This window comes from Patella vulgata, chromosome 6, assembly GCF_932274485.2.
Source record: "Patella vulgata chromosome 6, xgPatVulg1.2, whole genome shotgun sequence".
Classification (NCBI taxonomy): Eukaryota; Metazoa; Mollusca; class Gastropoda; family Patellidae; genus Patella; species Patella vulgata.
In genome coordinates, this window is record NC_065884.2 from 44,239,428 (window position 1) to 44,255,916 (window position 16,489).

Genomic DNA, 16,489 nt, shown 5'->3' on the forward strand with positions numbered 1-16,489 from the left:
CAGAAAAGACAAACAGAGACGGAGAGGCCGGCGTATGGACTCACCCGAGTTCAGCCGCTGCCTTGGCAGAGGAGCAGAATGGTGGAATTAACATAGTTAGATGTGTTCCTGTCGTAGACTAGTTCCTTATAGTTTAAGTTCCTGTATTGTTGTGGTATGTATGTAACTGTTATATGTTCCCGTTGTAAATAAATCCTATATTTACTAAACTGGTCTACTAGTACTGTTATCACTAAGATAGTGTTACATCTTTTCTAACTCAAAATTTAGAAATGAAACATCAAAGTTTACATAATTTTAGATCCTGAGTTGATATTTGTTTACATTTTATTTATATCTTACATCTCCTTTAATAGTGCCTAAGGTATTGCTTATAATTTTTGCAACAAGACAGCAATTACAATCCAACCCCCCACCAAAAAAAAATTGATGACACTTATTAATTACTTGCACATTTATCTATTCTTAAAGCATCAAGCAATCAAACCTGAGCAGAAAATGCTTGTTATCAAACGGTTAAGGTATTGAAAAAATTCGAAAAGAATCTAATTGTCTTCTATCAAGTTCACAATCGGTTTCAAGGTAAACAGTGAGATAACTATACGGTTTGCAATGGGAAATTTGAGATTTTTAAAGGTTTTTTTTCCTTATAACCAAAAAAACAAAACTTTCAGTCACTCTGACCTACAGACTGGTCACACGATAGTGTGGCCTAAATATCAATTTCTTAGTGTATCATATATGTAGTGCTCTTGTTTTACATAGGTGCTAAATGGAAATGTTCATTATTACTAATATTAGCAACAGCTGATGATCGGTGATTCATTGTTTTTATTTTATCCTTACATAATATTTGATTTACAATATATATAGGAATCTGGCCACCATTTTATAAACAAAATGTATTGATAAAATCACATGTTTAAACAACTCTGATTACTAAATCAAATACATGTACAAATACTACAATTAACATAGCAGTAAATTCATTATTATTCTCTCTGATTATTATAATTTTAATGAGACAAATTTTGAGTATTTTATAGTTTCATGTGTACTTCTCTTTCAAAAGCACGACATAAACATTGTTCGTTTAGTAAAAGTTTCAAATAGAGGTACATTTTTTTCATATCCACATCGACGATTATGAAAATTTTACAGATTTCCCAAACAACCTATAATTTATGTTTCAGCAGTATGTTTTTACTCTCCATGTGAAGATAAGACACAATATGTTTTATAAATTAATAACAACACTGTTACTTTAAAAGAGTTGAGGTTTTCAAATTTTGAAGAATTTCCATAATTCATTTACCCTTCCTTGTTCTCTTTCCTTATTCAGCTGATCACATTCCTGCAATGGTTCTAACTCATTATTTTTCACACATTCCTTAACCTCATCTCCTGTCATATCAATACGATAATTAAAATCTCCACACCAAAATACATAATCATGACTTTGAATCGAACGGTCCTGAAAATATAAAGAAAATCCTACAATGAAATCAATTATCAAACTATTAGCAGAACTTCAAGGTGGATTGTAAACTACAATTTTGGGAGGGGCTATTGGTCTCTTCCATGAGCTCTTGGAAGAATTTAAAGAGTTATAGTTATTTGAAGGCTAATTCCTAGAAGTTCTAAGTCTTTGTATATATTATTTGCAAGAGAATAGCATCTTCTATTCTACTGGTCAGTTCAGTGGTTTAGGCATATGTCCTTATACAGTATTCTGAAACAATCCCCAAAATTTATCAAATCTATTTAATTTTTAAAGTGTGGTGCAGGTTACCCAGTCGTTATTGTTTGTATTTTAGAGGAGAGCCAAAAAAAGCTCCCCTTAATCAACAAATTGAAAAAAATGCTTCCCTAAAAAAAAGTTCTCCCAGTTTCGATGAGAAAAGTGATTTAGAAATTAAGGAGAGTGATCTGATATAAATGAGAATGATTAGTTATGTTGTGTATGGGAAATGGTTCTGAAGATCAATAACTGCATGTTAGGGGGTCATTCCTGGTTTCATAAATGTAAAAGAGAGCGAATTTTAATTTTATGGGGAGGAGCTCGAGAGCAATCGCTTGCCTTAAAAAACAATGACTGGGTTACCCCCACCATGTCTTAGTTGTTTGTGAATAGAGCTGGATAAAACCTGACAAGGTCATTCTTTGGAACGTTCCAAAAGCATTATAAAAGGCATACTCCTCGCAGTGTTTCATTTGATTAGAGCTAATCCCACTTAACACTGCTGTAAAGGAAGCAAATTTCTGTTCCAAATTATGACTGGTCAATAGTCCGATTAACAACCAATAGCTAAACAGAGCTCCAAATTAAACCAAATATGTTTACATAATATTACGTAAATTTGGCCATTAAGCCTCCAAGTGATATTTCTCAGTCATTAGGCCAGTGATGAAGCTCGATGGAAACCACGGGGTTCCATACACTTGGTCATCTTCAAAAACAAAGACTGAGCCTCTGCCAACTCAAGTATGATCAACATGAAACTTGGCACACTTAGTGTTTGGACAATTGTGCAATGACTGACAGACTTTGATTTTTCATGATGACCTGAACCCTGATAGATGTTTCCTGGTTTATATAATGGTCATACTTGTTATTACATTTACGTACCAGTGTCATACAAATGAACTGTAAAATAGAATTTGATCAGTAGTAAACTAAATAAATAAATTTTAAAAAATAAATACTTTTAAAATAAAACCTCACCATGGGGAAAGACATTCTTCTCATTATTTCAGTATAATCAGCATTTCTATCATTCACTTGTGACTGACCAGCTGCTAAATGAGCACATACAAAACAAATAGAAGTCGAATGCATCAGAAATCGGATAGCTACTCCTCCTTTGTTGCCTGTGGCACCACCGAAACCAGTCTTGACCTTTTCTACTGCAACATCTCTAGTATAAACATAAATCGAATAATATTAGGTTTTTCCAAGTAGCAGTACTAGCACTCATTATATTATATACATGTACCAAGGAATAATAGTCAACCAAGGAATAGCATAGTCAACCAAGGAAAATGAAATGAAATGGGGTTTAACGTCCTACTGTTCTGCTCCGACTGGGCTAATGAAGGCGGACATATGCCATACAGTTTGCTATGAGGGAAAGTTTGCTTGGACAGTGGCACTACAGCATACTCTTATATCAAATTCCAACTGCCAAGGGATCTTTTACGTGCACACCAATGTGTACACAGGACCACAAATGAATAGACAACTGTCCTTGTGAGGCCACACTGGAAAATCTTGATGAACTTTCTCGGACAACACCAGGAGCGAACCAGTCAACTAAGGAATAGCATATAGTCAACCAAGAAATAGCATTCTACAGTAGATATCTCTCCTTAGGAGATATCGCTTTACATGAAACAAATCTATACTAAAGAATTATATTTATTCATTTGTCTTTTTTAATATAAAAAAATATCAACACTTATTGATAAAGTAAAATAAACTCGGCAAAGTCTCGATCTTTTTTACAATATCGACTTGTGTTGAAATTTTTTGATTATCAAAAAAGATTCGTAGGGGATTCTCTTTTGAATACAACAGGAGCACAGAAGGATTAATGTACCTCATCCATGTGGCAACATTGTATAGCATGTGTGGCTGTATAGAACAGGACATATGTTACTAATTTTGATTTGAACCTCTTGTGTTTATGTTTCAAGCCATTGTGGGTTGTTCTTGACTTTCTTGAAATGGTAAATGTCTAGACTATAATCGTGCGAGAAATCACACCTCAGTTGCATTATGTGTCGCCCATCACTTCCAGTTGATTCAGTGGTGCATTTTCATTTCCCATTGTTTAAAACCTCTTAGAATATATTTTTGTAACAAATATTTATTTACAATTATATTTTATACGTATTTTAACAACCCTTAATTTGATAACGTCAAAATGGCATTAAAATATCCTACCTAATATAAGGAGCTAAATGTGGTCTGATAAAGACATACAGAACAACACCAACTAGTTGTATACTGGTTAAAACTACATATTTATAATCACGAGATATTGTTTTCATTAATTCTTTTTGCCATTCTTGGGCATTAGTTGTACTGAAAAGAAAAATATGAAGTTAGGTAATCATATCTAAATGAAAATATATAGAACTTATATCATCAACTACATCACCCCTTCAAAAGGTTGGCCTAAAGTTCGCTTGTCATTCGTTACACATACTCTGAATAATGTGAACCCATAAAGATCAGGTTGTCGTTCATAAAAATGTCCAAGACAAACAATGAAACACAAACTGCAGTAAGTCACAGATATGGGAAAGCATCCAGTTGATGGCACGAAAAACATATTACTGTGACACCATTGGTAGACTGTTACATATTGCAATTTTAGAATTCAATAACAGTGACCATCAAATGAATTTAGTCATGTTAATATGGAAATCAAGCTTTAAGTAAGCTTATCTAGTCGTTCTGAATGTTTATTCTGTTTATATCAAAAACCATTTTTACCTTGCTTTCATGATATTGCTTGCATTGAGATCAACAATTTCCTGGAAACCTATAGCATAGATATCAGCAGGTGTAGTATAGTCAATATCGTCATCTATATCACCTGAAATAACAAAACAATAATCTGCTTATACAAAATTTCTAATGAATTTTAATAAAACATAAATGATCTAAACGTGTCAAGTAAAATGCCATTATTTTTCCTGATCATTATAATCTTGGGGCTTTGTAAAGATAAAACTATTGTCATAAGGCATAAACAACCAAAACAGAAAATTTGGGAAAAACGAATGTAGTGAGTGTTATATATGTATATAGCCCCTTTTCCTCCCTTTGCAAGGCACTTTTTATACAGAGAGAGGCATGCAGTTTGTTTTCACGTTTCAAGTCATGATTACAGTGAGTTTTACTGTGTTTTAATGTATGTAAATCAGAGCTTGAAATGTGTATTAATGAAATAAAGTAATGTAATCAGTTACAAAACACTCATCGTCACTCATTGGGTCACCAAAAAGTTCACTGAAGTATGCAAACCAACATCAAAATGTGAAGAAATTTCCTATTTACCTTGTCTGAAAGTTTCAGCTCAAAATATGGAGTTGTTTGAAAATGATCACCAAAACAGTTTATAGCCTGGGTTATTAATGCAGCAAATGGTGAATCAGATTTCGATACAGACTACAGGACAACAATGAATGACGATGCACCATTTTAATACACTTTCTATTCTACATAACATAATTTGGTGAATATAAGATGACATTTGATGGTGGTGAATAAAATAATGACATGACAATTGATGATTGACTGAAAATATAAAATAGCTTTCATAAGTACAGTCAACAGAAATTTGACTAACTATTATGCAACAATTTAAATTTGATGATAAAATGAACAACAAAGTACTAAACATTTGTCAAAACAAACTAATGATGATAAAAAAAACTGTCTATAATATATAACAATGCTAGAAGAATATGACAAACTAACAGCTAAAACACACTATTTGTCTAGTTTTTAATTTTTTGATATATACAGTTAGGAAACAATTTCCAGAATTTACAAACATATTCAACATTTGTATCAATGACCTCTCCTAATGACCACCAAATTTCAAGAAAAGATATATCTTCGTTGTTGAGTTACGGCAATAAACATTTTTTAGCGTTATGCCGTCTCACGTCAATAAATTGTATTTTGAAACTCGAATTAAGGATATAAATGCATGCTTATACAACATTTCCTACATTGGTAACTCAATTGAATTATACAAAGAGACAGTGTATGACTAAATTACAAAAACCTGTTTCTGTCAAATTTGCTGAATCACAGGGGGACATGTGCATGAAAAACACTGAAAATTTATAATAAAAATGTAATCATCAGTAATATTATACTTTTCAATGTGCAATTTTTTAAAATCTAAAATATTTTTTCTTCATTTATATTCACCTTTTTAAGGTTATGGACACTACTACATTGTAGTGTCTGTAACCATATAGTGGCCATACAGTGACCCATACTTAAAAAGTGTATTTGTAAAAGTATAAATTTTGATGATCAAAATATTGAACTATTGATACTTAGAATTGCAAGGCAATTTATTTTTTTCACCCTGATGAGACACTTTTGTCATATATTCAGTGTAAAAATAACGGTTTGGTCATACAAGTCGCAACATGACACTCATAGCATCTAAACGTAAGAGAGGGCCTTTACCGAACGATCATGTACAACATGGCATGTGCAACAAAAGGACAATCTGAACATTTCTAAAATCAATATCATAATAATTAATGCACTAAACATATAAAATGAAATCCCATAATAACCATAATGACAACAAACAAGCAGCATCATGCCAAGCAAGACTAGCCTAAGCAGATACAAGTTAGAATTCTACAATCTGTCTACTTTCTGTTATATAAAACGCAGTGAAGTTTATTTTATATATAAATTATTTATGGCCCCAATTAATCTCGTTTGAAATTTTTATGTGGCATGAAACAGAAAATGCCATAGGTCCTCAAAGACTAGGGTGGACGTTTAAACGAAAAAGAAATTAAAGACTCGAAGAAGAAGATGCTGGATAACTTGACGTTGGTGTTTGTTTTGAAAATGTCACACAGATAGTGAATCCAACTGGATAATCTGGTTATATAACTGTTATTTTAAGAATCCAGTATCCTGGCAGATAACTGGATAATTCAAATATGATTTTATTTCAGTGTAAACTAGCTAAATCGCTAATATTTGACACCTAGAAATTGACACAAATGGGTCGCAACGCATATAATAATGTAATATGAATGTATATAAACTGATTTACATTCAAATATATCTGTTTTTACTCTAATTTCAAATCAGTTATGTTAGCGAAATATGCCAGAAGTCTCAATCAAATGGCTATCCCTAGCATCTGGTTATTCCAGTCTACATCGATAGTATTTATTGCGCGTGCTTTCAAGGTAAGAATATGGCATCACCGTTTGACATGACTTGTGGAACATGTCTAGCCTCGTTCTTCGAGTCCCCATTACAAATGGCACTGAAATGCATTATGGTACAGGATTCGTGTACCAATGGGAAAATGCTTATTTTGTCTTAAATAGTGGATATCAGAAGCCCATATTTTCCCGGTAAGATCACAACATCAGTGTTGATTTAAATTGACTAATAATTTGTGTTTTTAATGTCAAAGACTTTGGATGATAATGAGGTAGAGACTTAGCTACTTTAGTGTAATAGGAATCGCTTGAATCTCTCATAGGAATACCAGTCCAAAAATGGTTCAATTCCTTTCATTATTTACAAAGATATGTTGAATTGAAATGCTGCTCTAAAGAAAAACTTTAACATTGATCAATATTATAAGGACGCCGTAAAGAAATTTGATCTCTGTCATATTTACACGATTTTCTGCCACACAACATATCAATGAAACAGGAAGTCCTGGAATGATGAAAATCAATAGCATTCATCCTCTCTGATCCCAATGCTTCACACCACCACCACATCAATTTGAAAATCAGTAGGGTTCATCCTTTCTAAGAGCTAATTTAAAAACTGTAGCCTCTATCAGTTTAATACAGTTTTCAGAGAAAGAGTGGTAAGAATGAAACTCCGGAATTGAAGGTCATGGAAATCTGAATATTGATAGGGTTTGTCATCTCTTGACCCCAATCTTTTCACCAAATTGGAAAAAAAACCTCATCAACCAATGGTTGCCAGGCAAGATACATCCACATTTTGCAAGAGATGGATAGGGAACAAGCTAAAAATAAAAGGCAATTTTTCTTACAAAAAGGGGCCATAATTCAGAAATTATGGTCTGAAATGCGCGAATATTGAAATGGATTGAGATCTTTGGGATGTAAAGATATATTTTAAGTTTCATCAAAATCAGACAAAAATGGTGACCTGTAGAGGGTCCACAACCTTCGTATTACATATTTGTACACAATTTGCGTACAAGGAGAGGCCATTTTGTTGGGCAGTTTTGTTTCAATTTTCCCGAAATTCGTAGTGAACCATCAATATGGTGGAACAGTGATATATTTAAACCGGATAAAAATTGTGACTGCTAGAGGGACCACACGCTAAAAGCGTGATTTTAGTTCAATTAAGGGCCACAATCCAGGAAGTTATGGTCTGATAAAAATTGTGACCTCTAAGGTGTCCACAAGTGAATAACGTGATTTTTCGTAAAAGTGAATAACGTGATTTTTCGTACAATCAGGGGCCATTTACGATCCGATACATGCCAATATCGAAAGGAACGAGATCTTTGAGAGACAAAGCTATAATTCAAGTTTCGTAAAAATCAGATAGAGTGACATGTAGAGTGTCCACAAAGAAATTGTGGACGGACGAACGGACAGAGGCGACGACAATATACATCCACATGTGGGCGTATAAAAACTGTATCCTCTATAACTTTAACAAGGTTTTTGGAAAAGTGGGGAAAGATCTAAATAAACAGCCTCAGAGAATGCTTAAAGTTGATAGGGTCAGTCCGCTCATGAAAACAATGCTTCACACTAAATTTGATGAAAATCTGGCAGGGGCAACAACATAATAGGCCCAAACATAAATGTGGGCGTATATAAAAATCACAACTAGACAGGGTACAAGGATACATTTGAATGATATACAATTGGTAGTTTCTCAACTACAGAAACATAGCTATACAACCAGCAATGTAATAAATGTAATGTAATAAAATACAAACCTGGTCTGGACATGGCTACAGTTTTATAAGCATCTAATAACCAGTCAGCTAAAGATTGATGTTTATAAGCTATACTCCGAAAATGTTTTCCACCATTTACGTTCCAGGTACAAACACCTATTCGTAATTTTACCGGAACTGTATACTCCTTATATCTAGTTACCATAGCCTGTATTATGTCTGAAGAAGCTAAAATAACAGAACCTTATTTATAATATGGGATGTTCACACAGTCAGCAGACGTATAAAAAGTACTACTAGATCAAAAATGTTAAATGACCCTACTACATATTTATTCTCACACATATATGCCATTACAGCACATTATGTTATCGCTTCGAGGTACAGATGACAACTGCACACTTTACCATGACAACTAAGTCTTCGGCTGCATACACATGTAACTCATATATACAAAGGTCATGAATATTCATGTTTACATAAAGCACCTGGTGATGAAACATAACGGCCTGTAGACATATTACAAGCACAGGGTATAAATAAAGGTTGGGGTTGTTTCATATCATATGCAAGATGACTTACCATGCAAACTGCGAGCCGTTAGTAATGCTCTAGCTTTATCCGTTAATTCTCCTAATAAAGTATCTCCTAAAAGCAGAATATCTATGGCTTCTTGTTTACTATTGTCTAGAAAATTATTCTGTATAGCCCTTGTTGCTGATCGAGCAGCATCTGAATACTGTAAAAGATAAAGACAATAACAAAATGAAATGGTGTTTAACGTCCTACTTTTCTGCACTGACTGGGCAGTATGCTATAGGGGAAAATTTTTTTCGGTGTCCAGCGACTCCATGGCCTATTCTTATTTTGAATTCCAACTGTCGTAGGTACTTTCATGAGCCACAGCAGCTCCTTAAAGACAATAACTGCCATACCCACACTGTGTACTATATGTGCAGTTAATCATATAATTCGGATGGGGTTAATGGCCAGGTGAAGAAACAAATTTTGTCATTTGGGCATGTTGAATGGTTATAATCAAGAAATTCTACACAATCAACATCTTTCATTCATTTGTATCGAAAGCAATATTTATGAATATGAAATGTCAATGATAATTCCAATGTTATTCATTGTTCATTTCAAATTACCCAAGATAATTATGTAACTAGTTTATGTTCCATTTCTTCATTCACAACATGTACAACCCATTAAGAAGGAAATACAACAAATCGATTAGTTTTAATAATGTTGGGAGAGCAATATGATCCTAAAATTTTTTTTATTGCAACATGAAATCATGAATTAAAAAAAAAAAGGTGAAATTTGTCCCTGTCCAGTCCCTAGGAGAGCAACTGCTCTGGCAACATACCTGCCCTATTTCATTTATCTTTAAGACACAAGAATGAGTTACCGTTTACACAGACAAGTCGGACAGAAGTCACATCATTTTATAAAGATATTTGGGTGATGGCCTAAAAACATACATACTTTTGAACGTCCACCACCTAATGCACCAGTTCCAGCATAAATTCTGCTAACATGATCTCCATTTAAACCCCATATTTGTTTGTAAACTTCTTGAAATCTTGATAACATCTGTGGTTTGTTGTCTAAACCCAAACTTTTTATTTGACTTGCCAAAATCTAAAAAAATAAAATTACTTAAGTTACATTTATTTTATTTTAACTACAGAAGTTCTTTGGGTTTCTATATCATGGTCATCTACATAATTATTGAATCCTATAAACTATTTCCAAGGAATTAATGCCTTACTAAAATTAGTGGTTGGAAGCAGTAAAAGTCAGCCCAGATCACGGGTGATACCTTATGAGTGAAAGGAAGCAGACCTCAGAAAATAATCTAAAACAAGAATCCCCTAGCAACACTCTAGCTTACAAACCTAGACAGGATCTAGGATAAGTTCCCAAATGTCAGGCTGTGTAAATGCCTAAAAACCATAGCTATAATATACATGTCGCAGGTATAAACTTAAATCCTATTAAACAAAAGTAGCGGTTATTTCCGATCAGCAAAATATTATCATTTGAAAATTTCCACAAGGTAAATTTTGTAACATTTTACATAAAAAAGATCCCTAATCAGTCATGGATAAGTTATCTTAAGTTTCAAAAGATGTTTAACAGAAATGCAAAGTGTTTGTAGTTCCATGCTAGGGAATATTTTAATAGCACTGTCAGTGTTTGTACCAGGGTTTCCACTTTAAAATTTTCACTATTGGTCACTAACGCACGAAAACTTTGCAACTTAAATTTATACTTCATGTTTTTTATTTATGGTAGGGTATCGTGAATTCTCGTGTCTTTACCACTTTGTCAGCATGGTGTACCCCAAAAATTATATGTTGGCTTATATTAATAATTTATTAATGAAATGTGCTCATTTGGCTATTTAAATAGCTTTTATTATCGAAATTTCTTACTTAGTTAAAGACAAATAAATATCAGTATTGCCCGTAGCAAAATCATTGTAGTAGCTCACGGTGTCAGAGGTATATATTACCACATGCTCTATAGAAAACACACTGACCTTGATAATTTCGAGTTGTAAGAGAATAACTTTGAAATGAATGTAAATATATAAATTATCCACGGCAAATTTCTCACATCTCTTATGGATTGGAAGTTATGGCAGTGCAGGTTGCAGAATTGTGATGCAAATTCTAATAATGAATAACTAATATCTAATATCACTAATTTCACAGCAAGTGACACTAGCGGCCCCTAGAATATTGTCATGCATAACAAGAAAAATATGCACGATATTTAAGTGACACATGAGTTATCAATATTGCTATGTGAATTATCAATATTGCTATGTGAATTATCAATATTGCTATGTGAATTATCAATATTGCTATGTGAATTATCAATATTGCTACGTGAATTTTCAATATTGGATTAGTATAATCGATTGACAGCTATGTATACAACTTTATAATACCAATCATAAGATTACATGGCTTCTATATGTGTGCATAATTCTGAACAGGCCATAAAGTTTTATAGTCACATAGCGAATGTCGATCATAGCCATGTTAGGAAATTGTCTTTTTTCAAATATGCGCTATTTTTATGGCGTGCAAAATGATTGATGGGTCAGATCTAGTTTTGGTCATTTTCCACAGCCCTCAGTCTCGACCGGCATATATGGCCGACATGGAACCCATAGTTTGTATACAGGATATTGTTTTTTCGCTACATGTAGACACCCTTTGTTATCATGAAAATAAACTTACTTCCATAGCTAACATTGCTTGAACAGCATTGGTTCTATCTAAACAATCCAAACAATTCGTTCTTATTGTACCACTTTGTTTTCTGAAGAAAAATAACAACAGCTCAAATTCAAACTGAAGAAACGTCCACAAGAAGTTAATGGCATACAGTATTTCATTTAATGACAAGTTAAACAATTTCAGTAAGTTTAAAATAAAATTTAAGGAAATTTGACCCTGTGGTGGCCTAGGCTTATACATATAAAGCCATGTACTGAACTCACTTTATTATTTGTGTTGCATCACCACAATAAAAACCAAATTCTGTTAAATACATCTGAAGTTTAGCCCTCAGTTTTTCTAAATTTTTCAAATTATTTCCTTTTATCTCAGAATGGTAGTCAAAATGACAAAATGGTACTTTATCCTTATGTGAAGATGCCATGTGATGATTCTAAAAGAAGAATAAAAATAAAGAAAAAATAGAATATAAAATGTTCAATGGTAAATTACTGCACTTATTATTGAAGTTATTATTGAAAAATGACAGAAAATCAATTGGATTCTTCCATTCAATAGGAAATGAAATGAAATAAAATGGAGTTTAATTTCCTACTTTTCTGCACCAACAGTGTTGGTAAAGACAGACTTACGCCATACAGTGTGTTGTGCTGGACAGCTTGCTATGGTCTACACCAGGAGCAAACCCAAAACCTCTTGATTAGCAAGCCAGCATCTTACGGACTCCCCGATTCAATAGAACGGTCACACAACCATTTCACATTTCACAAAGACAGGGTAAATTTGAACAAGATTTAAAAACAATGGGGCATTACTTTTAAAAAAGATTGAATTATAACAGATATTCTGGGAGTGTTGCTGAAGCAATACATAAATAACAAATTTTACAATGCATGCATCTATAAGAGGCTGATATTGTGAATTGTAGTAATATCGGACTTCCTTGTTGTGTTCCTTGTGATCATAATAAAACTACAGGTTTCTACAACTTTATAGTTAAACTGGTTGGCTTCGAAGATCCCTCGTTCTCAATAAAGCATAGATGATGGCTGCTTGGAATATCTGGGTGAGCTCTGATCAGTCTTGCTCAACACCCTCTTTTATAACCTCCTAATTTCTGTACGTTCTAGACTGACCATGACATTAATTTCCATGCCAAATATGGAATAAACATCCCCATTTCCCAAGACCAGTGGGAAAACATGACCTTATGTGGTCTACCAACCCTATGTCATAAAAATATAGAATTTGATGGATATTTTGACAATGGTTAGGATTTTACCAAAATATCACTGTTTTTTATATATAAACATGTCGTCCGCTTTTATTAGTACGTGGGATTTGACTCTATAGAAAGAGTGAACCAACAATTAGTCAAAGACACAATATGGTCTTAAGGACCAAAGTATCGCCAAAATCGGATCAACATTGTAACCTGTAGAGTGTCCACAAACAAATTGTGGAAGGACGGATGGACAGGGGCGATGTCAATATATGTCCAGATGAAAATGTGGGCGTATAAAAATCACACACATGATGATGATGCGAATGTGCCAATACAATTTGGGCATATAACAAATACATCGCGTGTATATGTACTTCTTGTACAGTACCTGAAAAGCCTGACTTAACATTCTCTCCCCTTCTTTTGATCCAAGAAGATTGACAATAACCTGTTCACCATATTGTTTACATATCATTTGGATATGTCTATCATATGCTGGTGCAGATGCTTCATAACCTCTGGACATGTGAACTTTGTGTGCCCCAACCTATCAAAAGAAAAAAAAGATAATTAGAGATATGTGATAACTTGAGTCAGTTGGAACGTAATACAAATCTGTGGAAAACACTTCGCAATTCGTAAAAACGATACCTTAGTGAATATTTTTTAGACAATTTTCTTTTTGAAGCTGCGAAGAACTATTTCTTTCTAGTTCTTTATTTTAATTACTCAACCTAATGGTGAAACCACGGTGGAACACTACGTTTTAAAACCAGCAGTTGCAAGGCAATATACTCCAACATTTTGCAAGAGATGGTTAGAGAACAAGCTAAAAACAAAAGTGATTTTTCGTATAATAAGTACCGGTACAAGAAAGTTATGGTCTGAAATGTGCAAATATCGAAAGGGACTAAGATCTTTGGGATATAAAGATATATTTTAAGTTTCATCAAAATCAGATAAAAATTGTGACCTCTAGAGGGTCCACCCACAGCCTTCGTATTACTTACTTGTACACAATTTGCATACAAAGAGCGGCCATTTTGTCGGGCAATTTCGTTTCGCTTTTTCCCAAAATTTGAAATCAACCAACATTATGGTGGAATGGTGATATATTTAAACCATCGGATAAAAATTGTGACCTCTAGAGAATCCACAAGCTAAAAAACATGATTTCATACAATCAGGGGCCATAATCCAGGAAGTTACAAGCTGATTTGCGCGAATATCGAAAAGAACCAAGATATTTTGGTTATAAACATACATTTCAAGATTCATCAAAATCGGATGAAAATTGTGACCTCTAGAGAGTCCACAATCTTGTTGTACCATATTTTTCCACTATTTGCGTACGAGGGGCAGCCATATTCTGTCCATCAGTTTTAGTACATTTTACACAAAATACGAACTGAACCAACCTTACTGTGTAACGGTGATATATTTGAACGTTTTTTTTAAATCGGATAATAATTGTCACCTCTAGAGGGAGCACAAGCTAAAAATGTGATGTTTCATACAATAAAGGGCCATAATTCGGGTAATTATGATCTGATATGTGCGAATATCGAAAGGAGCCAAGAGAGAGAGAGAGAGAGAAATGGGGTTTAACGTCCACTCAACACAAACTAGGTCATTTCAGGACTAACATGTGGTTTAATTTTATTTCAATAATTCGCTTGCGCGTAGGGGTCTTTAGCAGTGGGAGGAAACCGAAGGACCCGAGAAAACCCACGAAGTTGGACAGTCGACCCTACTCCTTGTCACGTACAACCGGGGATTTGAAGAAAGGTGCCAAGATCTTTGGGTTATAGACATGTATTTCAAGTTTAATCAAAATCGGATCAAAATTTTGACCTCTAGAGGGTTCACAACCTTGATACACCATATTTTTACACTACTTTTGTACGGGGGGCTGCCATTCTGTCTGGCAGTTTTGGTCCGATTTTCCAAAAATTCGAACTCAATCGACCTTCTGGTGTAACGGTGATATATTTCAAAGATTTTTTATTGATTTATAAGTATTTTATAAAGGTATAATACTTACATTAATACCTGGTTGTTCCCAGAACAATGGAACAGAACCTCTAGTCTGTACATATGAAGAAACCTGATCATCTAGAAATATTACCTTTTAAAATATAAAATTCTAATGTCAGTTTTTCCTTAAATTAATTGATGGTTTGACTTGTACATGGTTACATGGTTGATGATCCTACCTAGTTCAATTTCCTAGTTCTGTTATAAAACTTGGAAAGACATCTGACATGTAAAAGCACTTACAAGGTTTTGGTAACTGTGAAAAATTGGCTGAACAATCTCATCAAGTTTACCAAAAAATGTAATTAAAAACACTGACCTGTTCTGTTTCTACAAAATTTGCTACGTGACCATCATCGTTTGTTCCTCTTACATTGAAACGAGTACCAGCTCTTTCACAACTTAATCTAGATATCAGACATGCTTTGGCTTGCCTGTGGGATGCATAAATAGTTCTTATTTCCACAGCTCCACACATAATCTTTAATAACCATTGGTCACATTGAATACCATATCTTCGAAAATGAACATGAAGCAGACGATTCCTGAAAGATAAAGTTCATTTGAAAAGTCAAATTGAAGTAACCGAAGTGAATGCAGTACAGTCCAAACTAAATTTTGAAACCGTTTAACATTATCGTAACTGTTACCATACCAAACCCCCTGATATAATCTGAGCAAAAATGGAATTTGGATCTTGATCACTGTTCAAAAACTTGTTTTCTGTGATCCCAAAATTTTGAATTTTCGAAATAAATGACCAGAGATCACAATATTCTGAATTGCCATTAAGTTCCTCTTTATGCCCCAATGAACAATCGCACGAAATCTCAACAAATGTGAACAGAAAGATAACTATTGTGTTAAAATTAATGATCAGAAATTATTCAAATCTGATAGGGTTATTCCATTAGAAACTCTGTCCTGTACTGTATTCACAAGATTTCATAAATTGGGAGATAACTCAAATGAAAATTAAAGGAGCAGTGACATACATGTATATATATTTATATTCTGTGTGTGAATGGATCTTGTAAATACAAACTTTTAGTTTCCAAGTAAGTTTATCAGTAAGTCACCAAAGTTCAGGCTATAATGCCTGAATATAAACGCATCTAGTGGTCATAGTACACTGATTGTTTAATGTTTGCTTCCACAAAAGTGATATCGCAGACAAGATACTCACATCTATATACTTGGAAAAGTTATTGTGGCAAGTAATCGCCTAAATTGTCAAGTCACTCAAATAATTGAACAGCAAAATTTCTTATACA

At 33.7% G+C, this 16,489-nt stretch overlaps 1 protein-coding gene across 2 annotated transcripts in view; it reads right to left on the bottom strand.

Annotated features, from left to right (window-relative positions):
* LOC126824747 (synaptojanin-1) overlaps positions 1 to 16,489 on the bottom strand; it is a 33,867-nt gene that overhangs the window by 13,023 nt on the left and 4,355 nt on the right. The window contains exons 4-15 of one of the 2 annotated variants that reach the window (XM_050554099.2): positions 15,535 to 15,760; positions 15,223 to 15,306; positions 13,567 to 13,725; positions 12,217 to 12,386; positions 11,954 to 12,035; positions 10,185 to 10,340; positions 9,276 to 9,432; positions 8,733 to 8,921; positions 4,502 to 4,604; positions 3,947 to 4,087; positions 2,726 to 2,918; positions 1,316 to 1,474 (exon numbers count right to left, since the gene is read on the bottom strand). In XM_050554099.2, the coding sequence (XP_050410056.2) occupies positions 1,316 to 1,474; positions 2,726 to 2,918; positions 3,947 to 4,087; positions 4,502 to 4,604; positions 8,733 to 8,921; positions 9,276 to 9,432; positions 10,185 to 10,340; positions 11,954 to 12,035; positions 12,217 to 12,386; positions 13,567 to 13,725; positions 15,223 to 15,306; positions 15,535 to 15,760 (1,819 nt within the window). Of the gene's footprint in view, positions 1 to 1,315; positions 1,475 to 2,725; positions 2,919 to 3,946; positions 4,088 to 4,501; positions 4,605 to 5,068; positions 5,157 to 8,732; positions 8,922 to 9,275; positions 9,433 to 10,184; positions 10,341 to 11,953; positions 12,036 to 12,216; positions 12,387 to 13,566; positions 13,726 to 15,222; positions 15,307 to 15,534; positions 15,761 to 16,489 lie in introns of those variants that run through there. The other variant, XM_056101894.1, reaches the window with a different exon arrangement.